Source organism: Myxine glutinosa, chromosome 3 (assembly GCF_964187855.1).
Source record: "Myxine glutinosa chromosome 3, kmMyxGlut1.1, whole genome shotgun sequence".
Classification (NCBI taxonomy): domain Eukaryota; kingdom Metazoa; phylum Chordata; class Myxini; order Myxiniformes; family Myxinidae; genus Myxine; species Myxine glutinosa.
Window position 1 is genome coordinate 36,145,367 of NC_136263.1, and position 24,864 is coordinate 36,170,230.

Below are 24,864 nucleotides of genomic sequence, written 5' to 3' on the forward strand. Positions count from 1 at the left end.
CTTCCACAACAACAAAAAACTCGATATTCTCTGTCCACTAATTTATGTACATGACTTCAGTTTAACCAACAATATAATGTCCTTTCCTTCCAGATTTAGGTTCTATATCCTGTCGTTAAAGCAACACCTCGTAGACTGACTGCCTGTCGTTCTTCCAAGGTTAGTGAATTACCTCTGACCTTTCCCTTGCATATCTCGAACAAAGGTCAACTAAACTTTAAAAGGTCAAACTTCGAATTGGGGTAACCAGCGCTTTATTTTTCCGCAAATAATACAAGTCCGGCGTCATTCCCTGCAAGAACCACATCCAGACAGACAAATGACCCTTATTGAGGCTCTACATCGCAAAATGCTAGCTCCTACGAATCCAACAACCGTCACAATCCGCCCAGGAACGTCCGTACGAGGCGTGCTTTACAATGCAGCACCCTTGCTACCTAGTGCACCTTTCGCACATCCCTCCTCGTTCGCACAACGCTTCATCAACACACCTCCTCGCGCCCACACCTTGGCACAAGCCACACCACATACCGACAGTTGAAACCTCAACCGTCCTCCTTCCTCGGATCAGCGTTCTGTTGAAACGTGACATTTCTGCTCAAATTATTGAATTTCCAATTTTAATAACTTAACCTTACCAGCATACTAAATCTGTGTCCGCATCGATCAACACAAATGCATCGATGCATCTTCCAGCCGCCACTCCGCACTGTACCTTACTGTATGAACAAGACTTCCTGTTGGAACTTGGCTCCGGAAATTAATTACTCTGTCTTGAAATCGTTTATTTTAGCCATCTTAAATAAATCCATCCATCTATCCATCTTAAATAACGTATTCGTCCTGTGACATTGCCTGGCATATATGTCGCAGCCGGCCACTATTCCGACATGGCTCGTCTGACATGAACGTCCGACATCCAGCAAAGTCGAAATGACCCACAATGCATTTGGGCACACATCCTCCTCTGAGAGTGGGCGAGTTATCGCCGGCACTCTGAGCAAATCTCATACAGCACACCCGTGACTCGCGGCTCGCTCGGCTCCTGCCCGAACGCACAATATCCCTCTACCCAAACTTCCACGGAGCCGCACGGCGGAAACACAGGTTTGTACCACACTTTAATTAAACGAACATTGCCAGGATTCTCGGATAGACGTTTAATTTCACAACACACATGACAAAAATCCGATTTAAATTCAGAGATCGCCGATCGACCTGGCACAACCATCTCAACGCGACGACGCCACGCCGCCCCCCGTCTTGGCGCGCACCCTCGTGCCTCCACACGAATCCCAACACTCCCTGCACGCCGCTCTATTCGCGTTCACGGCGGGGTTTACCTCACGTTGGGACATGCAGTCGGCTGTCATAACAAAGTGCGAAAAGCTGTCATAACAAATCTACGACCTGGCATGTAGTGAGCTGTCAGAACATTGAGCTGTCAGAACTCATCCCTAGCTCGTAAACATCGCAAAAAAACAGGATCTCCGACGCTTGACCTCTCTGACCCAAAATGCACTATATGACACCAATTCCAAAGGTGAGCTGCCTCAGCGATACATCCCACACATACAATCCACAATATCTGCCATTGAATGAACTCTTCGATTCAAGTAAAACACACACTTCGATCCAAACTCTGAACCTCCAGTTCCACAAACTCCAAACCTCCGTCCGACTGCCGCTCGAAAGACAAAGCAGCCCATCCTGCAACCATCTCCAAGAAACCGCTTCATATCAACAGTAGATCGACAAGGGCACTCCGAGTGCTTTCCTGACCCGATTTATATCAATTCGCTTCCCAAACAACTCCCAAACAGATGACAGACAAATACATTGGCCAGATACACACGTCAATTAACATCCCAATATACATTCATTCCTCATTCATATACTCATAGAAGTCTCCCAGACTTCGCGCGAAACTCAGATCGACTCAAATCATGCCTTTCTCCAGCCACTCCCAAACAATCTTTGCTCATTCATGTTACGTCTCTCATTCAAGGAAAAGGATTTTTGGGACGGGTTGGACGGGGGTGGGTTGAGGTGAAAAAGGGAAGGCAGGGCGGGGGTGTTGGGGTGTTGCCTAGAGCCCCGGGACTGAGCTCAGGTCTTGGGGGGGTGGGGGGTGTTGCCTAGAGCCCCGGGACTGAGCTCAGGTCTTGGGGGGTTGGGGGGTCTTGGTCTGGTATCTGGTCCCGCGGCATCACTCGCTGTTTTACTTGTTTAACTGCTTACTTACTTGTCCTCTGGCCAGGGATTATTTAAATCTTTAGTTAACACAGCCCAGTCCTTTAATGGTCTTACCGCGGCAAAATGATGCCTCTTAAACATGAAAGATGCCGGGGTTCCCTTAAGGGGTTCCCCTTCTTTCCTTAGCTTGCTTCCCATCTTATTGCTCTGGGCTGATCCTTCCTGGAAAGTTCTCGGCCTGGCTCAACCTTTACGGCTGTCCGACCTCACTTTCCCCCTTCCCTTGTACCGAACGTTATCTTCACCGATATCCTGCGCAAATCCTTTTACTGGCCATGTTCCTATGGCCTTCTATGTTCCTATGGCCTTCTATCTAAGTTAGCCACAGCCCTTCGTTCCCTGGCATGCAATGGCATACCCCATCTTGTCTCTGGGCTGTTCCTTCCTGGAAAAATCTTGGCCACCTGGCTTCAGCCTATATGGCTGTCCGACCTCATTTTCCCCTCCTGGTGCTAACTGTAACTTTTAAGCTTACTGTTAAGTCCTTCCTGGTATCCTTACTTGTTTATCCTGGCTTTAACAAAACCACGTCATTCTGAGGCCTAAATGAGCCTTTACTTACAATTTCTGTTCGAGTGCAGGCAGCGCGGATGACAGGGAAGCGGACTGAACCCGTTCGAAGAAGCAAGGTACAAATTTGGAAAGATAGCCCTCTGGTATAAAACAATTGCTCACCTTAATCAAATTAGAGTGCCAGCGTCCCGGCCTCGGGCAGCCTTCCTTCTGTCGCCCGGGTTCCGCTTCCCGTCCTCCGCGTCTGTTGACACCCCACTCCTGGTACCATTTGTGAAGAAGCAGCTCTTCGTTTGCAAAAGAAGTCCACAATAGCCTGAAATGACGCAGCTTTATTAAAAACCAACTTATACAGATCCGGAAGAAGCCAAGACATCTACAGCAAGAGCCAGTCTCATGCCACGTCAAGCCTTCCTGAAAACACATTGATTCCCAGTCCATTTATATAGGGACACGTTTTATCAGGAAATCTCCGAGGGAACAAACAAAACTGGGAGAGGTTCCTCCCCGGTGGGCCAAGCCCCCACCGTCATCCGCTCTGTTATTCGGGGGAGTCAGCCCTTCCTTATCATTCGGACCAAATGTTTCTCTGGGCTCCGAGAAAACAGAAATGTAACTCACAAAGAGAAGAGTGTATGCTTAGCCAAACAAACCCATATATTTTATGGGTTTGTTTACATGAGTAATTCAAAGCATGTTTATACAGAGTCATGCGTCGCTGTGATTAATACAAAATATATATGGTTAACGATAGGTTTATGTCTGCACTCTAAACATTCTACTCGCGTTACACAAAATCACGCGCATGTGGGCGTGGTTTCACGACCGGCCTTATCTAGCCTCGAAAAAAGCACACGTATACAATTGTCCAGCATGACCTCAGCGAGCCTTTCCTCATCCAAAACTAAAATGAAGCAAAAACCCTTTATTAACTTTATGAAAATAGCATTTTTAAACAACATTTAAATCATAACACATTAGCAACCAACGTCTATAACTGAACTTTAGGCAATAACAAATCTACAACTTGACACTGTGGATTCTGGATGTGGAGGTGTTGCTTTTGTAGTCTCCGTTCGCACTGGCTGGGGGTGGGGGTATGTACGCATCCAGGTGTAGTTGCTGCATGTGGATGTGTATGTGCCCCTGCTGTCCCACCTTAGCTGACCGTATCGAGGTTGAAGGGCCGAAACGGGATGATGCTGAGGACCTCGACTGAGGACCCGGTCAGTGCGGCACACTTGTGACCAGGTGTGTTTTGAACTTTTATTTATATATATATATACATGAGATTTGAACCTTGTTTCTGAGCATCATGAGCTATTGGTTCAGATGAGGATGCTAAACAGGCAAATTCAGGAAGTTCTGTATTCATTGTTTTAACTTGCTTGAGCAAGCATCCAGACATTGTCCCTTAATTATTCTCACATTTTTGAACCTTTAATTGCAGCTCAGGGATATTTCCTCCCAGGACATTTGTAAAATGGGGCAACACCCTCACCCACATCTCTTTGCCATTTTAATACTATAAGCCGATTTGTGTTGGATTCATATTGCTCCTAATATTATGCTATACAGTATTGTAAATATTTCTGAAGGTAGTTTAAAGTTGAGATGGACTTTTTATTCTTGAAAATAAATGAGAGGACTGCAATTGGAGATCGCTGATGGTTCCCGGTATAGCCAATTCGTAATATTAGCCAATTGGTGGCACTTCAAATTCTGCCTCATAATGAAACCAAATGTATTTTTTTTTTCCCCAAAAGGTGGGACACCATGGATATTAAGACTGAAAAGCAAATAATTAAAATATTAAATAATAGAAAAAACTAAATACAGTGGGACCTCTAAATCCGAATTTAATTCGTTCCAGCGGCAGTTCGGATTGGGAAAAGTTCGGAATTAGAAACTATTTTCCTCATTAGAAATAATGGAAAGTGAATTAATCCGTTCCTGGACCCCAAAAATCCATTATCAAGACACTTAACTGCAAATACACATGATTCAAGGTAAAATAAGATGAGTAAATGCCCGAAATATCAAATAATAATAATAATAAAAACAAGAAATAAATGTACTAACATGAAAATAACTGCATTTACCTTAGTGGAGAGTTCTGATGGTGCATGTGGAAGCTGGAGAGGAGGAAGGAGGGAGAGGGTTTTATTGCTTGGAAGGTGAGGCACCTTCCAAGCTAACATCAGATGACTGTGCTTCTGGTGTTTGCTCTGTTTGTCTCTTAACACCACTTGTAGAGGGTTGGGGCTCACTAGGCTTGCTTTCTTTAGAGAACCACCTCTCCAAAGTTTCCTGGTGTTGGCGACTTTTCTTAATTTTTCTGAAGTGGTCAATCACATTGTCACCGAACAAGTTAATTCTCCTGTTAACCACTGCTTTATTAGGGTGCCACCTTTCAACAATGGCCTGTGTTTTAGACCAATGGAAGCACAGTTCTTTAATTTCAGCACTGGAAATGTTACCACTAGCTCCCTCTTCCTCCTCTGAATAAATTTCCACTGCCACTTCTTCTTGCTGCATCTTGTGGAGGTGCTGAAGTTCTTCTGTGGTGAGTTCCTTGTTGTGATCCTCCACTAACTCCTCCACATCCTCTTCACTCACCTCCAAGCCCATGGACTGACCCAATGCTACAATAGCAGGCACAATAGGTTCTTCAAAGCCTTCAAAATCTCGACGTTCGCGGTGGGAAATATGAACGACGCTAACGCTATGTTGGCGGTTCGGTTATAGAAATACATTCGGAATTAGGGACAAAATTTTCTCGAAATTACGGTTCGGAATTAGAGTAGTTCGAGATGAGGGGCGTTCGGAATTAGGGGTCACTACTGTAATCGAAAATTGGGGAAAAATGAAAATTGAAAAATTCAAGAATTGAAAATTATATAATTGCAAATAGAGTAATTGAAAATGGGAAATTAAATAATTAAAAAATTAAACAACTTTGAAAATCATTCTTCAAAAAGCGGGATGCCGCAAATACAAAGATTTAAACACTTAAAGCCTTCCTCCTGGAACCATAATAAGGAGAGGGAGGTTCATGAAACTTCACCTATTCCTCAAGGAATTCCCCTGCCGCAAGTATGCACTTATCCCATAGAAGTGGTGGTTGTTGTTGTTTTGTATGCAACCTGTGGCTGCTGGTTGTATCATTTTCCAGAAGTGCTGCTGATGCTCTTGTTACAAGTAAGCTAGTACCGTACTCATTTTTCCAACCTCGGAAAGGATGACAGGCAGAGTCAACCCACCTTGTGTTATTTCATCGACACGACAGGAGCTCAAACTCCAGACCCTAAAATCTTAAGCCAGCCACTTCAACCGTTAAACCAACCCCAGGCTTGAAGTGGTGGTGTCTTGATGCCATATTTTTGTGATGGGTAAGTACTAATTAGCCATCTTAGGACATGTGCTTTGATGTCTTCATCATCCAAGAAACTGATGATACCCAAATGCTGTTTGAGTTGTCCAAATAAATGAGAATCACAAGGTGACAAATCTGGACTGTATTAGAGATGATTTAGGACTTCCAAACCCATTTCCGTGATTAAAGTAGAAGTGATTAAACATTTGCCGTGTGACAATGAGCAATCTCATGCAGTTACGCCATGCCCTGAAACAGCATACTTGGCTGCCATATGCGAATTGCTTGTCTCACTTCATTGCATAACATGACATGAAAACTGAGCATCAACGGTTTTCCCACTTCAAGTAATCCCACACAAATTAAACTGTTCAGGTCCCAAAACACTGTTGCCATAACATTGATGGAACCTTACATACTTTTTTTGGCGATCTAGAAAAATGTCACTATTTCATGCTGGCTCTCTTTGACTTGTGAAATGTTAGACTCAGGTCTCATCACATGTCAGACTAGGACAGCACTCGGTAGGGCACTTCCCTCCGCTAGGCTGAACAGTTTACGTTTTGTATCCACTGATAAGCCGGACCTGAAGCAAACTCCAATCACCTTGTTTTTGTCACCTAACCAACTCATCCACCAAGGTTTGTCATAACCGGTCCACAACTTTTTGAAATATCATGCTTTGTATCATCTTTGTCCCTATCTCTCAGTTGTGAAGAATCAGTTAAATTTTATTTTTTTTAAATCTTGTATCTGGATCTGGATCCGGATCTCCACCAAAATGTCATAAATTTGTCCCCGTCACACTCCCAACTTGTCTGCTAAGTTTCATCCGAATCCGTCCACAACTTTTTTTTTTAGATACCCTGATCACAGAAAAACAGACAGGTGTGAAACATAACCTCTGTCCACCTTTGGTGGCGGAGGTAAATATTCTTCAAATAATCATGTCCCCATCTCCGGCAGTATTCGAGGAGCTCGGTTGCAATGACCACACAAGCTGCCTAGTTAGATCAAATGTGAGGTTCTTTCGTACTCACCTTGACCTCACGTTATTGTCCCCCGTCCCTCCGACAGGACATTAAAATGAGCTCTGTCCAACTGACCGATCATCTGTACATGTTCTTTTGTGTACGCGATATTTCAAAAACCGTTGAAAGTTTAGCTTTCATATTATAGATATCTATTCCTCATGTATTATCTCAACCTGGTTAGATCACGGCGGTGATTGGCTGAATGCTGTTACCATGGCAACCATCCTCAGTAACTTGGCTTGTATATGTGATATTTCAAAAACTGTTAAATTTCTTCAGGGGAGTCTATATCTTTGCACAACATTTCACCATTGAACTACCAATTTTGCATGTTCTCCAATAGAAAAGTCCATACCATACTTGAACAACCCTCATGTGAGGATAATGTTTTATTATGAGCTGGTGGACCTTGAAGATTCCATGGTGTCTTTCTTAAGAGTAGGCCATTGTGTGCCAGCACCTTGACCAACTTCCAAATTCCTGCCCAAACCTGCATCGGCACTGCATCAGTGGCAGTAATAATACAACCTGCAGGAAAAAAATGTAACTGAATCCGAGTCGATCCAAATATGCACTTGTTAAATAAATTAATGTTTTGTTTCATTCTAAGAAAGCATATTGCACAAGTTTGTCATCCATAATTATTCCATGTCTTTGTGGATAATGTATCGAAGATTGGGTTATCGAAAGAGAAAAACACAAAATGGATTTTCCCTGAGAGCTGAAAGCCTCTAATCTCTCTCTTCGTTCCCCCTTTATTTCTCTTTCCTGGTGTTGCAGGTGGCACAGATATAATGGGGTGCTTTGTTGGGCCTTGCCCAGGTATGCACCCGTTGCCTGGAGAGATACCTGGTCCTCTGCTCGGCATGGCCATTGAAAGCTGGGATGAAGATGGTAATAACACTGAAACTTTCACAAGCTATTATTTTGTGACAATTCGTTAACCCTCCTTTTCCTTTATATTTATTACCCAGCATGCGAAGCACAAAGCAGGGTTAAGCAATTGGTTCATTATGTTGGTCCATGATCAAGGAACTACTTCATTTCAATCAAATGCTATATTTTGAACCCCTGAAAAAACACAAATCGGAACACGAACCTGCAGTTTAGCAGTACTATGGCAAATTGTACGGAATCTCGTCCCGATCGTGCATGCGCCAAGAAGAAAGAAAAAAAGAACCACCTTTAGAGGCCATTTTTCCCTGCAGAGCAGGGGTTGGCCTTTTTCGAGCACCATGGTCCCCTTTTTGAAGCAACGTTTTACGGCCGGATGCCCTTCCTGCCACCAACCCTGTTAGTCGACTCTTGCGACACACAGGGAATTACCAGTGAACTGGTGCTCAATTTGCCGACCTCGGAAGGATGACAGGCTGAGTCAACCCCCCTGGTGTTAATTCAGCGATCGACCGGGATTCGAACCCAGGATCCTAGGATCCCAAGCCGGCACCCTAACCACTAAGCCAACACCAGGCATGCGCCAAGAGGAGCAAGATAATTGTTTTAGTCTGTCTGCCTGTCTGACAGTCAAAGAAAATGGAAAATAATTCCAAAAAGGAAACTTGCTGTTATTTGAGACATGATAAACAACGTGAGCAACAGGTACGAAGAACGAATGTAATGTGCTAAATAAGGTGGTGTAAAAGATGCTCCATCAATGGCGGTAAACTTCCAAATTTTTTTTTTCTACAGCCTTTAAAATCGTCTTCAGCCGAACGTAGTTCTCCAGATACCATTACTTATGTTGCAACATTTTTACCCTGCGCTCACGAAGCAAAAAGCAGGGTTAAGCATTCATGTACGTACGTACGACTGTGCGTGTCTGCATTTCAGTAAAGTGGTGTGTGCCGTGTCAGCATTTTAAAAAATCATTTTCTGGGCAACCGTTGGTCCGATTGACATGAAATTTTCACCATACAGCCTACTCCTTTAGAATATTTTAATGATAATCATAACGTCATAGGTCACGTGTTACAGGCGCCATCTTGGAAAAACCGAAAAACGTTGCACCTATATATCTCCAAAACCGCTCTATGGAAAAAATGGAAACATGGCTCATTGTCAAGTACTCACCATGGGGAATAAGATATGTTGATGATGATGTCATCGGTGCCTTAATTCTGACTTCATAATTCGACAAGTTCAACACTTGATCTGATCAGTATGAAAAAAATAAAAATTCCTCTTCAACTGTTAGTCCGATTGGCACGAAATTTTCACAATATGAGCGGCGACTCCTGTGGAATTTTTAAAATGATAATTATGACGTCATATGTCACGTGGTACAGACGTCATCTTGGAAAAATCGAAAAAAGGTTGCACCTCTATATCTCCGAAACCGCTCAATGGAAAAAAACTGAAAATGGCTCATTGTCAAGTACTCCGCTTGGGGAATAAGATATGTTAATGATGATGTCATAATTCGACAAGTACAACACTTGATTTGATCAGTATGAATTTTTTTCTCTAATTCTTGGTCCGATTGACACAAAATTTTCACCATAGGAGGGTCTCCTCCTGTAGAATATTTTAATGCTAATCATGATGTCATAGGTCATGTGGTACAGGCGCCATCTTGGAAAAAACGAAAAACGTTGCACCTCTATATCTCCAAAACTGTTCTAAGGAAAAAATTGAAACATGGCTCATTGTAAATAACTCCATATGGGGAATAGGTGTTGTTAATGATGACGTCATTGTTGCCATAATTATGACGTCATAATTAGACAGGGACAACGCTTATTCTGATCAGTTTGAAATTTATTGAGCGTGATCAATGCAACACTTATATTAGAGAATATAAATTGATGATGTCATCGCTCACGTGGTCTGGCAGCCATATTGGATCAAAAAAAAAAAGAAACGTTCAAAAACAAGAGTTGGCTCACACCAAGTTGACTGCGCAAGGTAAGTATTCTATGAATACCATATAGTTTACGTATGCAATAGGTATTTCTCCCTCTTGTAGCCAATGCGTTGTTTACATTTCACAAAATCACGCTGATTTGTGAATCACAAGAAAGCTTTTGACATCACTTGTGTAAAACGATAGCTGTTTGCATGGAAGACTTTCATCAACTTCAACATCGTTTCATCCACCTGTGCCATTTTGAAGTTGAAGCACTTTTCATGTTCTGGTGTGCTTGGAGTCTTAGAAATTACCACATTTATTTTCTAAAGCCTCAGCTTTAAGTCTTCTCCTACTACCTGTTTATCCTTATCCATCTTGCCCAACCTCTCATCTTTCATTTTTTTTACTGTTGAAGGCAGGAGATTGTTTGGGGAGAGTGGAGAGCTTGTGTGTACGCAGCCTTTCCCATCTCAACCTCTTTACTTTTGGGGAGATGATTTGGGGGAGAAATATCATCACGCTTACTTCTCAAAATTTAAAGGTACGTTTCTGTGAGAGGTATTCAGTTTAGTCGATAATGGACCGGTCTTTCAGAATCGGTTTTAACTTCCTCTCTATTTCTCTCACTTTTCGTCTTGTGGTTTATTTTTACTTTATTTTTGTCCAGTGTGTATTTTCTTTTTCTCCCACCTTTTCTCCCCTTTCTCCTACCCCAACCTTACCATTCTTCCCACCTCTACCCTCCCCCCATTCTTCCCACCCACCCCCACCCCCAAGTTTCTCTCCCCAGGTTTCTCTCCCCCAGTCTCTCTCCCCCAGTTTCTCTCCCCCAGTCTCTCTCCCCCAGTCTCTCTCCCCCAGTTTCTCTCCCCCAGTTTCTCTCCCCCAATTTCTCTCCCCCAGTTTCTCTCCCCCAGTTTTTCTCTCCCCAGTCTCTCTCCCAAGTCTCTCTGCCCCAGTCTCTCTCCCCCAGTTTCTCTCCCCCAGTTTCTCTCCCCCAGTTTCTCTCCCCCAGTTTCTCTCCCCCAGTTTCTCTCCCCCAGTTTCTCTCCCCCGGTTTCTCTCCCCCGGTTTCTCTCCCCCGGCTTCTCTCCCCCGGTTTCTCTCCCTTGGTTTCTCTCCCTTGGTTTCTCTCCCTTGGTTTCTCTCCCTTGGTTTCTCTCCCCCGGTTTCTCTCCCCCAGTCTCTCTCCCCCAGTCTCTCTCCCCCAGTCTCTCTCCCCCAGTCTCTCTCCCCCAGTCTCTCTCCCCCAGTCTCTCTCCCCCAGGCTCTCTCCCCCAGTTTCTCTCCCCCAGTTTCTCTCCCCCAGTTTCTCTCCCCCAGTTTCTCTCCCCCAGTTTCTCTCCGCCAATTCATCTCCCCCAGTTTCTCTCTCCCCAGTTTCTCTCCCCCAGTCTCTCTCCCCCAGTCTCTCTCCCCCAGTCTCTCTCCCCCAGTTTCTCTCCCCCAGTTTCTCTCCCCCAGTTTCTCTCCCCCAGTTTCTCTCCCCCAGTTTCTCTCCCCCAATTCCTCTCCCCCAATTCCTCTCCCCCAATTCCTCTCCCCCAGTTTCTCTCCCCCAATTCCTCTCCCCCAGTTTCTCTCCCCCAGTTTCTCTCCCCCAGTTTCTCTCCCCCAGTTTCTCTCCCCCAGTTTCTCTCCCCCAGTTTCTCTCCCCCAGTTTCCCTCCCCCAGTTTCTCTCCCCCAGTTTCTCTCCCCCAGTTTCTCTCCCCCAGTTTCTCTCCCCCAATTCCTCTCCCCCAATTCCTCTCCCCCAATTCCTCTCCCCCAATTCCTCTCCCCCAATTCCTCTCCCCCAATTCCTCTCCCCCAGTTTCTCTCCCCCAATTCCTCTCCCCCAGTTTCTCTCCCCCAGTTTCTCTCCCCCAGTTTCTCTCCCCCAGTTTCTCTCCCCCAGTTTCTCTCCCACAGTTTCTCTCCCCCAGTTTCTCTCCCCCAGTTTCTCTCCCCCAGTTTCTCTCCCCCAGTTTCTCTCCCCCAGTTTCTCTCCCCCAGTTTCTCTCCCCCAGTTTCTCTCCCCCAGTTTCTCTCCCCCAGTTTCTCTCCCCCAGTTTCTCTCCCCCAGTTTCTCTCCCCCAGTTTCTCTCCCCCAGTTTCTCTCTCCCAGTTTCTCTCTCCCAGTTTCTCTCTCCCAGTTTCTCTCCCCCAGTCTCTCTCCCCCAGTCTCTCTCCCCCAGTCTCTCTCCCCCAGTTTCTCTCCCCCAGTTTCTCTCCCCCAGTTTCTCTCCCCCAGTTTCTCTCCCCCAGTTTCTCTCCCCCAGTTTCTCTCCCCCAGTTTCTCTCTCCCAGTTTCTCTCCCCGTTTCTCTCCCCCAGTTTCTCTCCCCCAGTTTCTCTCCCCCAGTTTCTCTCCCCCAGTTTCTCTCCCCCAGTTTCTCTCCCCCAGTTTCTCTCCCCCAGTTTCTCTCCCCCAGTTTCTCTCCCCCAGTTTCTCTCCCCCAGTTTCTCTCCCCCAGTTTCTCTCCCCCAGTCTCTCTCCCCCAGTCTCTCTCCCCCAGTCTCTCTCCCCCAGTCTCTCTCCCCCAGTCTCTCTCCCCCAGTCTCTCTCCCCCAGTTTCTCTCCCCCAGTTTCTCTCCCCCAGTTTCTCTCCCCCAGTTTCTCTCCCCCAGTTTCTCTCCGCCAGTTTCTCTCCCCCAGTTTCTCTCCCCCAGTGTCTCTCCCCCAGTCTCTCTCCTCCAGTCTCTCTCCCTCAGTCTCTCACCTCTCCCCCCCACACTCCCCACGCCCGACTTCTTGATGATGTATTTGTTGGTTTTTTGTTGTTGTTGTTTCCCAGCAAAAAATACTTTTCTATCAATTAAGATAAAGCATTTCAACTCGGGATATGCACACCCTTCTTAACCCTTCTTAAACCTTCTTAACCCTTCTTAACCCTTCTTAACCCTTCTTAACCCTTCTTAACCCTTCTTAACCCTTCTTAACCCACTGATGTGTTGAACTGTATGGCAGTACTTAACAAAATATTACACATCTGCATTTATTTCCTCCATTATTTTATCACTATCTGTCGTTCAGATATCTGGGCTCACGGAGATTACTGCAAAGTAAACCCGGAGAGTGGAGCACTCGTTATGCTTGGAAGAAGGTATTGGCAAAAATGTTTATGGAATTTTAAATTGAAATGCTTTTTGTTTCCCCATTTTCAATCTTTTCTCCTGACCACTCTGGTGTACTTTCTGCTTTGCACTCCTCCCTCCATTTCATGATGTTCCTTTCTTCCTTCTTCTTGGCAGCGATGGAACTTTGAACCCAAGTGGAGTTCGTTTTGGAAGCACGGAAATATACAACATCGGTACATTGTAAAAACATCTGTCTTGTTCTGTAAACGGTAAACAATTTGATTGGATCCAAGGAAACACTTGGAAATTTTAACTGATTGCAAACTGCTTCATAGGTGGAAAACAATTTTTGATTTTGTATTGATACGGCGTCCAAGGCTCATGGAAGAGCGCGCACACGAATCAAACGCTGCACAAAACACATCAATCCAGCATCACAAACCATCGGTTCAGATGGGAACACTGAACCGGCCAATCCGAGAACACCGAGCAGGCCGATTATATTTATTAACTCAACTGGACGACCGTCCAGTTGAGTTCGTCACATACTGAATCCTCCGGCGTCCGGCGTCTGTCGTCTGTCGTCGTCGTCGTCTGTCGTCCGTTAACTTTTCGACGTTAACACTCCAGTGTCCACAAATATCAACCGATTCTGATCAAACTTGACATGCAGCATCCTTACCCCAAGGACCAGGTTGGTATTACATTTCAGCCCGATCCATTGAAAAATGGCGGACTTAGGCGACCATTTTGTTTTTGGTCATGAAAACGACGTTAACACTCTAGCGTCCACAAATATTAACAGATTTTGATCAAACTTAGAATGTTTAGCCCTTACCACACAAGGTAGGTTGCTATTGCATTCCAACCCGATCCGTCACAAAATGGCCGCCATAGGCCGCCATATTGTTTTCATCTCCGAAACGACGTTAAGACTTTACCGTCCACAAATATTTATGGACTTTGATCAAACTTGGTGTGTGAGACTCTTACCACACAAGGTAGGTTGCTATCTTAAGTCAAATCTAGTACAGACAACTGACCTACTTTAAAGTTGTCCAGTCAGTTCAGTTGAGTTCTGCTTCCCTGGAAGCTCTAGTTTATTCTGCTGAGGCCGAGCAAAGTGAGGTTGGGGCCGTTTGTTCCCGATATGTTAAACACCCTGCAACTCATGCATGCAGAAAATAGACTTTGTGGATTGTCGGCTGCATTTTGCATTCAATAATCATGTAATTTTTTTTTTTTTTAAATATCATTGGGTTGGCAGGCACTCTTATGTTGAAAGTTTCGTGTCAAGCGGTTCGGAGAAAATGAATTTAAAAGCAAATAAAGGTGAAAAGGTGAGGGTAGAAAAAAAAAAAGTGAAGGCCTTGGTCGACGTTCCACAACACAGTGTCAAAGATGGTTGTGGACGCCTATTACGTTTGTTTGTTTGTTTATTTATTTGTTAAAACTTGGTATGACACAATATTTGTATAGCTCAGCTGGTATGGTGTTGATCATTGAGCTGTGCTGTCTACTTTGTGTTTGATCTCCGACACGGTTAAATTTTGCTTAAAATAAAAGGATATTCTGACAAAGTGACAGCAGGGGATGCATGCCGGTCTTCGGACACGGCTGTAAAACCAGCTTGATGTGTTTAGGTTGTGGACATTTAAAATCCTACACTTTCTTTAAAAAAAAAATGAACCCATTATGTTCCGGTTCCCTGGCCAAGATTCCCTACTTGGGGCTACTATGTAATCCGCACCATGAGCGACCAGGAGGGTAGGTAGCATTGTGGTGCAAATATGACGTCGTTATAATGGGCTAGCTGGCCTTTAACTGTGCTTTAATTACCATGGGGTATACTTGATCTTTATTTGCCTTTCATATTGCGGAAACAGACAGTCGATGCTCATTGATGAGAATTTGGAAAAAAAATCTCAGATTCACCGTTGAGAGAAGCAGGAAACGTTGTTCGTTCCTCGTTTATAATCCAATCCTGCTGTTATTGGATAAAATAAGGATTTTGTCCTTGAGACACAGAATCTTGTTTCTCACAGTTTGAGAGTCCTTTAGGTGCTTTTTTGCAAACTCCAAGCGGGCTTTCATGTGCCTTTGACTGAGGAGAGGCTTCCGTCTGGCCACTCTGCCATAAAGCCCAGATCGGTGGAGTGTTGCAGTGATGGTTGTCCTTCTGGAAGTTTCTCCCATCTCCACACAGGATCTCTGGAGCTCAGCCAGAGTGACCATCGGGTTCTTGGTCACCTCTCTTAACAAGGCCCTTCTCCCCCGATTGCTCAGTTTGGCCGGGCGGCCAGCTCTAGGAAGAGTCCTGGTTGTTCCAAACTTCTTCCATTTAAGAATTATGGAGGCCACTGTGCTCTTGGGAACCTTCAATACAACAACACAACAACATGCATTTTAAGGCCATGTTCCCTGCTAGAGCGGGGGTTAGCCTTGCGGTCCCCATGACAATCTTCTCCATTTTGCCCTATTTTCTGCATCTCTCCTTGTTAACCCCCTTGCCCGCATTTCTTCTTCCACCATCTTTAGCCAAGTCTTTCTCGGTCTTCCCCGTCCTCTACTTCCTTCTACATTAACTTCCATCACTCTTCTCAACCAGTCACTTTCATCCTTCCTCAATACATGACCAAACCATCTCAACCTGTTCCTCTTCACAGCATCAATCACAGGCAATATTCCCATCATCTTTCGCAATTCATCATTTGTCTTCCTCTCTCTCAACGATACTCCGCACATCCATCGAACCATTCGCATTTCCACCCTTTCCAGCCTTCGTTGCTGCTCTACGTTCATTACCCATGTCTCGCTCCCATAAATCATAACACTTCTCACACATGCAGCATACACCTTTCCCTTCAGCTTCAGCGACACTCTCCTCCTCATCAGCATGCCACTCAGTTCCCGAAACTTCTTCCATGCACATCTCACTCGAGCAACCGTTGCCGAGTCTGATCCACCTTCTCCATTCAGCATGTCTCCGAGGTAGCAAAATGTTTTCACACCTTCCAGCTTCACACCGTCTCCAAGATCCAACTCAACATTTCCTCCATCTGCAGCTCCCTCTGTGCACACCTTACATTTGAATGTAGCTGCCACACTGGTTAATGACCCTCTCAGACCACTACATTTTTGATGAACCCACTCAGCACACATTGTACATTGAATGGAGTTCACTCCGACACCCTTCCTGCACACAGCACACGGCCACTTCCCAGTTCTTTCCACCTCACCACATGTTTTACCACTTGCCATCACCTTTGTCTTTCCGATATTCACCTTCAGACCTTTTGTCTCCATACATTCCTTCCACTTGTTCATCTTTTCCTTCAGTCCATCCATACTTTCCGCAATCAACACCAGATCATCTGCATACAACAACTCCCACGGTAAACCCTCCTTTACGGTCTGAGCCAGCACCTCCATCACAGCTACAAATAGTAGTGGACGTAGTACCAACCCCTGATGCACTCCCACCTTCACCTCAAACCCACCACTGTTCCCGTCCTTCGTCCTTACAGCTGTGCGTGCTCTTTTGTACATTGCCATCACTACTCTGATCAACCATTCCTCCACTCCTAACTTCCTCAATCAACAAACCCAAAAAACAACTTCTTCCTCTTATCCATGTACTTCTCCTGCAACTGCCTCACAATGAAAAGCGCATCTGTCGTTCCTCTTCCTGGCATAAATCCAAACTGCATTTCGTCGATCTTCACTTTCTTCCTTATCCTCCTCTCCAACACCCTTTCCAATACCTTCATTCCATGCTCCAATAACTTTATCGCTCGGTACGAGCCACACTCCAGAGGGTCACCTTTCCCCTTGTATAGAGGGACGAGGGTACTCAGTTGCCAATCCATTGGAATGCGGCCTTCTTTCACCACCAGATTACAGATCTCTGTCATTCTCTTCACACCCCAACTTCCTGCTGCCTTCAACATATCTCCCACAACTCCCGTCGGCCCTCCCGCTTTTCCACTCTTCATTGCTTTTATCGCTTCCTCAACTTCCTTCTCAGTTATCTTCTCTGCCGGTCCTAAAACTGGGTTACTCTCTATGTTGCCATCCCATTCATTCTCTGTATTCAACAGCATTTCCATATATCTTTTCCATCTTCCTTTAATTCCATCTGGGTCGACAACGATTTGTCCCACTTCATCCTTCAAGCAACTCACCCCCATCACATCACACCTCTCTTTCAATGGGAACCTTCAATGCAGCAGAAATTTTTTTGTAGGCTTCCCCAGATCTGTGCCTCGACACAATCCTGTCTCTGAGCTCTGCAGGCAGTTCCTTCGACCTCATGGCTTGGTTTTTGCTCTGATATGCATTGTCAGCTGTGAGACCTTATATAGACAGGTGTGTGCCTTTCCAAATCATGTCCAATCAATTGAATTTACCACAGGTGGACTCCAATCAAGGTGTAGAAACATCTCAAAGATGATCAAGAGAAATGGGAGGCACCTGAGCTAAATTTCAAGTGTCATAGCAAATGGTATGAATACTTATGTAAATGTGATATTTCAGTTTTTTCTTTGTAATAAATTTGCAAAACTTTCTAAAATCGTGTTTTCTCTTTGTCATTATGGGGTATTGAGTGTAGATTGATGAGGGAAAAAATGAATTTAAACGATTTCACCATAAGGCTGCAACATAACAAAATGTGAAAAAAGTGAAGGGGTCTGAATACTTTCTGAATGCACTGTATATAATAAAACAATCCAATTCCATTTTGATTGTCTTGTCATTCATTATCCAAAGAATAATTGCCTTATTTTTCTTCCTACTTCCCCCTGCCCCCACCCCACTCCTCCTACCTCTAGTTGAGGTCTTTCCTGAAATATCAGATTCACTCTGTGTGGCACAGAGAAGCGAAAGTGGTGAGGAGAGAGCAGTTCTCTTTCTCAAGCCATCTCCTGGCTACAAGCTCAACCCTGAACTCTGCACAAAGCTTCGTCAAGCCATTCGCAACTCCCTCTCCCCGCGTCATGTTCCTGCTGTCCTTTTGGAGATAAAGGATATTCCGGTATGCTAATTTGCTTATTCGGGGCTAGAGTTTTTGGGGATAAGAGCGAATGTGTTTAGCTTGAGACGGGAGAGGAGGCTGAAGTTGTTGAGCTTGTGGGGAAGGCCAGAGTCGTGAAGCTCGGGGCGGAAAGCCAAGTAAGTTGAGTTTTGGATGCTGACCTTGGGATGGAAGTGGGAAGAGTTGAGGAGAGAGCAGTTTTCTTTTGGCGAGAGGAATTTATTTTCCGGGATAACACGAGGAAACTACAGGTTAAATCGTATTTAAAAAAGGAATCGACATTGAAGCACTAATTCTACTTCCGTTGCATCCCTCCCCATCTGCCTTCTTTACTACCACTCTATCCCAAGTACACCGTGAGTGGAAAGAAGGTTGAGAATGCTGTACGAAGAGTTATCGAAGGAGAGAAACCACGACTTCTTGGGACCTTAACTAATCCAGAATCTCTTTCTCTCTTCGCCAACCTCCCAGAGCTCCATGGTTATTGAGGGAGAGACCCGGAAGCAGATACATCTTAAATACTTTTACGTGGGCAACACTAAATCACTTGACGTGGGTCTTCTGGAAAGTTCCATGGCGAATTCTTATTTATTATAGTCGCTTAATGTAATTTCTGCAGCACAACAACCTTTTACCCCAGATTTAGTCAAGGAAGTCAGTTGTACACCGAAACACCTTGTGTTGTACCGTTACAAACGACTTCACATTTTGCAATGAGAGTCTCGGTGTCTGAGCCACAGATTGCAGACACACACACGCAGCCATGCTTGGTTCAAACTTGACTCCAAAGCCATTATTTTCTCTCTTTGTGGTCTCATTTATCAGTCATTTTCATTGTGAATGAATTTTATTTAATTAGCGATCACGGAATCCCTGAAACCGGCCTCCTTGCGCTAGTACCCAATTCATCACACTGTGTTTGCAGGACACAACCTCCCAATATGGTGGAAATTGCCGGCGTACCTGTTGCACACTACTTGTATTTCTTAGGCTTGAAGTACTGAATACATTCAGGGAACATCTTTTAGTTACTTTTTGTACCAAGGAGGGACGGTGGCAGCTAAATTGACAAAGGAAGAGAAGTGTCAGTGGAGAAGGGGAACAGGTTTTGATAGGAATTAGGAATCCGAGAGGGGAGTGAGTATGTGGGAATAACTTGATCTTCACTACCGCTCTTGCATTACATTCCAGTTTCTGTTTCTTCACATTTATCTGTATTCCTATTTGTACTTAAACTCGTCATTGCAGTCGTACGTCCTATCTGCTTCGTTTGTCACGGGGAACGTCATCATCTTCGCTCGTCGCCATCTATGACCTCCTATTCAACAATCTTTGATTGCAGTTGATTTTTTTGTAAAAAAAAAAATCCATGGAAATTTGATTTGCTTTGTGAGTAAAAGAGTACGAGGTAAATATGGCGGAGCTAACACGAGAAGTGAGATAAATTGACGCAGGTTGTTATGATTCATCCGGTCAAATTAAATCGATAAAAGTTTATAACCGCAGAAACTGGACTCACAAGTCGGTAGAGCTGAAGGTTTGGCGAGAATCCACTCACCTTGTTCACAGCAATGAAGTGAAGAAGAAGAAGCTTGAAAATATTTTTTTGTTCAGGCTTCTTCTTCACTTCAGCCTGGTGTTGGCTACGCGGTTAGGGTGCCGGCTTGCGATCCTAGGATCCTGGGTTTGAATCCTGGTCGATCACTCACCTTGTTCACAGCAGATGAAGTGAAGAAGAAGAAGCTTGAAAATATTTTTTGTTCAGGCTACTTCTTCACTTCAGCCTGGTGTTGGCTTAGCGGTTAGGGTGCAGGCTTGGGATCCTAGGATCCTGGGTTTGAATCCCGGTCGATCACTCACCTTGTTCACAGCACATGAAGTGAAGAAGAAGCTTGAAAATCTTTTTTGTTCAGGCTTCTTCTTCACTTCAGCCTGGTGTTGGCTTAGCGGTTAGGGTGCCGGCTTGGGATCCTCGGATCCTGGGTTCGAAACCCGGTCGATCGCTGAATTAACGCCAGGGGGGTTGACTCAGCCCGTCATCCTTCCGAGGTCGGCAAATTGAGTACCAGTTCACTGGTAATTCCCTGTGTATCGCAAGGGGCGACTAACAGGGTTGGCGGCAGGAAGGGCATCCGGCCATAAAACACTGCTTCAAAAAAGGGGACCACGGTGCCCGAAAAAGGCCAAACCCTGCTCTGCGGGGAAAAGTGGCCTCTAAAGGTGGTTCCTTCTTCTTCACTTCAACATCTGCCGTGAACAAAGTGAGTGGGATTCTCGCCGAACCTTCAGCTCTACCGACTTGGTAAATCCAGCTTTTCCTTTATAAACTTTTACTGAAGAACTGAGATAAGTTTTCGAAACTTTGAATAATATGGCAAGAAAATGCCGATATCTTCCTCGATCATTTGCATCGGTTAAACGATCGTGGTTCGATGCGTGGTTTCATGAGACGTGGTTAACAATTGGGGAGCGTTTATAACGAAAGGTGTATCCTTCATGATTTATTAAGTGTGGTGAAGGAAGTTTCACCAAAAAAAAAAAATTACTGTTAAATAATCCATAAATACCCTTCAAATCACAAGGGTGCAGTTGGAGGATGTAAGGAACATGGTTGTGGTGTGGGAGGTGGGTTTAATCGGGAATATGGAGGATTGAGTTTTAAATATTTATATTATGTGAAGGCAAAGCATTTGTGACATGATATATGTATCTATAATTTAAATGTGTAAAATAAATTGCTTCTAACACGGAACGGCTGGCTTCTCTGCTTGCATTGTTCAACAGGAAGAAAATAGAAGGGCACTCGGTAGAGCACAAACCTCCACCAGGCTGAAGAGTTTAAGTTTTGTATCCGCTGATAGGCCGAATCTGGATACAGACCTGAACCAAAATCGAATCGACTTGTTCTTGTCACTTAACCAACTCATCCACCAAGTTTAGTCATAACTCCTCCATAACCTTTTGAGATATTGTGCTATGTATTGTTTTTGGCCCCATCTCTCAATGTGTTGGACTTGCGGCTTGGGTGCCGGCTTAGGATCCTCGGATCCTGGGTTCGAATCCCGGTCGATCGCTGAATTAACGCCAGGGGGGTTGACTCAGCCTGTCAACCTTCCGAGGTCGGCTAATTGAGTACCAGTTCACTGGTAATTCCCTGTTTGTCGTAAAAAGGCGACAAAAAGGGTTGGCGGCAGGAAGGGCATCCGGCCGTAAAACATTGCTTAAAAAAGGGGACCAAAAAACAACAACAACCACGGTCCCCGAAAAAGGCCAACCCCCGCTTTGCGGGGAAAAATGGCCTCTAAAGGTGGTTTTTCTCAATGGTGAAGAATCACTTGAGAAATTCTAATATCCGGATCTTCACCAAAATCTGATCAGTTCCTCCTTGTCACACAGCCACCCAGTCCACCAAGTTTCGTCCAAATCCGTTACTAGGTTTTTGAGATGTCGTGCTCATGGACAGACAAACAGGGGTGAAAACATAACCTACATTCACCTGTGGTGGAGGTAACTATAGAATCATTTCATAGAACAATATGAATCATTCTCCTCTAATATATGCAGATTCCTCTAATAATGTCAATGATTTGTTGGAAGATGGAGGAGACAGGTTCTGCATGGAGATCTACTTGAATATAGAACGTTCTTTTTCAGATCTACTCTAATCTACACTCTAGCAAGGCTGCGCGTTGTTAATGCTCCAGCGTTGTGATCGACATTTGCCTTCATATTCTAGTTATGATGAGGCAGCTTTTGTCTATATTATAAAACAGGACTGTCTGTCCGTCCGTCTGTCCCGAAACTACTCCCTCGGTTTTGGGGCTCGGCCTGCCAAACCTTTTGTGGAACGTTCTGGGCTCCCAGCGGGTGTGCTAAGGTCGGTGGGAGGTTTCATAAATTCCTCAATAGAATTATGATTTTGAGAATTCCATCGATGCGAAACTGCTCCCAATCCGGAAATACACGCGATGAAGAAGATTCTCTGGGGTGATGATATCTCAATACAATTGTGATTTTGAGATTTCAGCCGAATGACGTCACATTTATCGATCCTCACGTCAGTGGGAAGTTCCATAAATTTTTCGATGTAATTGTGATTTTGATTTTCGATCCAGCCGAGGTGTTTCGTCTCCGCCCTTTCTCTCCTCGGTTTCGGCAGTATTGGTTATCACTTCAGATCGGTCACTATTCGTTTACCTCACGAGTGTTTGTAACATTGTATTTTGTTATATTAATGCTATCTTATTATAATGGAGCAAACGTACATGGTTTATGTCGTTATGTATGTTTGTTTGTTTATGTGCGACGAAAACGTCTTCTTCTTCTTCAAATAAAATTAACACCCTCTTAATTAACCCTCTTAATTACGTTTAGACTGCTGAGACCCCTCAGACCTTTGACAACCCTTTAATTCCCTTAAGACCCCTGAAGACCCTGAAGACTCCAAACACCCTGAAGACCCAAAATACCTTTGAAGGCCCAGAGGCTCAAAAAGACCCTGAAGACCCAAAACACCCTGAATACTCAAAACACCCTGAAGACCCCAAAGACCCTTTAGACCCAAAATATCCCTAAATACCCCAAATAACCAAAATACCCCAAAGACTCTTAAAGACCCAGAGGAAACACAAGACCCAAAGGCCCCTGACGACACCAAAGACCCTTTAGACCCAAAATATCCTTAAATACCCCAAAGACTCTTAAAGACCCAGAGGAAACATAAGACCCAAATGGCCCTGATGACACCGAAATGGTCGAATATGCCATCCCTCTGAAACGATGTGTGATGAGGCGCGCTAGTAGTATTAATTGTGATTGGAAAGATGCCGGTTGGAATGAAAATATTGAGAGATTGAATTTAAAGCAGAGTGAGGAATTGACGAGGATTTCCACCCGTGAGATTCGCGGATTCGGCATTTGTAGTTTCTCCTTCGACAGCATATGGAAACATTCAGCGCATTTACAAGCTGGCCTCCAAACCAAAGCCAGTTGCCGACTGGGCAATGGGCATCCTCCGTAAGTGTTTTGCCCAAAGTCCTTCACGAACCGGCTGTCCATGGCTGACGTTCGACCGAAGGTGGCACAGGGATGTGGAATTTATTTGTTCATGGTTTTTGCCATTCGCCGTTTCCGTGTTGTCTGTTTGAATGTAGCCCGTGAGCGTAGCACGGGTACCTCACTGGTATGCAGTGTGGCCTGGTGCATTATTTATTTTTGAACAAGACCGATCAACTTTGGAAGAAGAAGAAGAATTTCATTCAGTCAGGCAAGGTAACACAAATTTAGTTACAATATATTTACAAATTACTTTGTAGAAATTATGAAAATGTGAGTATCATGCATTACATGGATGTGTTCACTTACCAGGTTTCTTGTACTTGTAGAGCGCTCGCCAAGTGGCTTAAGCACTCCCTTCGAAACGGCTGGATGCTTGTTAACGGAACACCTCGAACTTCCTCGTATCCGAAGGGTTAAGAATTCGGTAAATTGTGCCTGTTTTTACCATTTACATCGCAGGGTAGAAAATGTACCGAAACTGAACCGACCCATGAGTGTAGGCGAGTTATCGCCGGCACCTCCAACAAATTCCTGCCATAACCAGCAGGGGCACCGCATCAGTGGCACGACCGTACTCCCAGCGATGATGCAAACCAGCAATAAAATAGAAAAAAAATTCTTCTTCTGCCTCTTATTCTTCCTCTTCTTCTTCTTCTTCTTCCTCTAAAAGAGGGAACAGGCGTGCAAAAAGCGGTGGTTTGGGATCGCAAGGTCATCCGTCGGGAAATCACGAACGTGGTTTGGCAAACAACAGGGAATCCCCAGTGAGGCTTAAATATCCACGTACGTCATTTCCGCTTGGCGAGGCGTGGCCCCTCGTTCGCTTGGCTCTGGAAGTGGGGAACCCCGCTTTAACACTCCCTCTGCGAGACTCCCGAGTTCCTCGGAAAACTGGCGTCAAGCTCGGAGTGAACGAAGTGGGAAAGGCTCCACATCTCCCACAGAGCTTCCATTGAGCGTGAAGCGAGAGAGAAGAAGAAGACTCTGCTTCTTTAACAGTTTGAGTGCAGCTTGTGAGGCGGACACGGAAGGTGAGTCAGTGGTGTACCGAGTATATAATCTTAAAATGTAATAAAAAATCATTCCTTGATAAAATTCAAAACGGTTTCGGTCTTATAACTTCTTTTTTATTGTGTGTGCTACCTGGTTGTGCTCAAAGTGTTGTTTGTGGGGGGTGTACCTACCTGGGCGGAACGGAAGGGCACATGCACACAGTAACAATCACTGCTTTACAGGCAGGTAAAGAGTCTTGTGTTGCTTGTTGAGGAACCTCATGGTCGTGTCACACGGAACAGACCCAACGTGGCATGGAAATGGTTCAATAACGATAGTTGTGTGCAGAGGGTGCAGCTGCACATCTGACCACATGTGATCATACATGTTTACCTGGTCTTTCACCTTCTCTTGCGTACGGCGATGGCGCGGAATATGTCACGTGCGGTTTACCTGCGATTCTTGTCGAATAGAGCAGTGGTGACGCGGATATGTCACGGGCGTTTTACCTGCGATTCTTGTCGAATGGAGGCGTGGTGGCGTGGAATGTCATGTGCGGTTTACCTGCGATTCTTGTCCAATGGAGCAGTGGTGACGCGGAATATGTCAAATGCGATTTACCTGCGATTCTTGTCCAATGGAGCAGTGGTGGCGCGGAATATGTCACATGCGATTTACCTGCGATTCTTGT

The 24,864-nt window shown here is 44.8% G+C and overlaps 2 protein-coding genes across 2 annotated transcripts in view; both read left to right on the forward strand.

Moving 5' to 3' along the window:
- The window catches only part of AACS (acetoacetyl-CoA synthetase), a 71,020-nt gene extending 50,146 nt beyond the window's left edge, over nt 1–20,874 (forward strand). Inside the window, exons 13-19 of the mRNA XM_078773880.1 lie at nt 7,960–8,073; nt 10,443–10,568; nt 13,044–13,113; nt 13,262–13,320; nt 17,920–18,122; nt 18,473–19,985; nt 20,036–20,874. Coding sequence (XP_078630006.1) covers nt 7,960–8,073; nt 10,443–10,568; nt 13,044–13,113; nt 13,262–13,320; nt 17,920–18,122; nt 18,473–18,610 — 710 coding nt within the window. The 3' untranslated portion in view covers nt 18,611–19,985; nt 20,036–20,874. The remainder of the gene's footprint in view (nt 1–7,959; nt 8,074–10,442; nt 10,569–13,043; nt 13,114–13,261; nt 13,321–17,919; nt 18,123–18,472; nt 19,986–20,035) is intronic.
- Nucleotides 20,875–23,996: 3,122 nt separating this feature from the next.
- The window catches only part of MYO1C (myosin IC), a 156,742-nt gene continuing 155,874 nt past the window's right edge, over nt 23,997–24,864 (forward strand). Inside the window, exon 1 of the mRNA XM_068111088.2 lies at nt 23,997–24,211. The gene's annotated coding sequence lies outside the window, so the exon portion shown is untranslated. The remainder of the gene's footprint in view (nt 24,212–24,864) is intronic.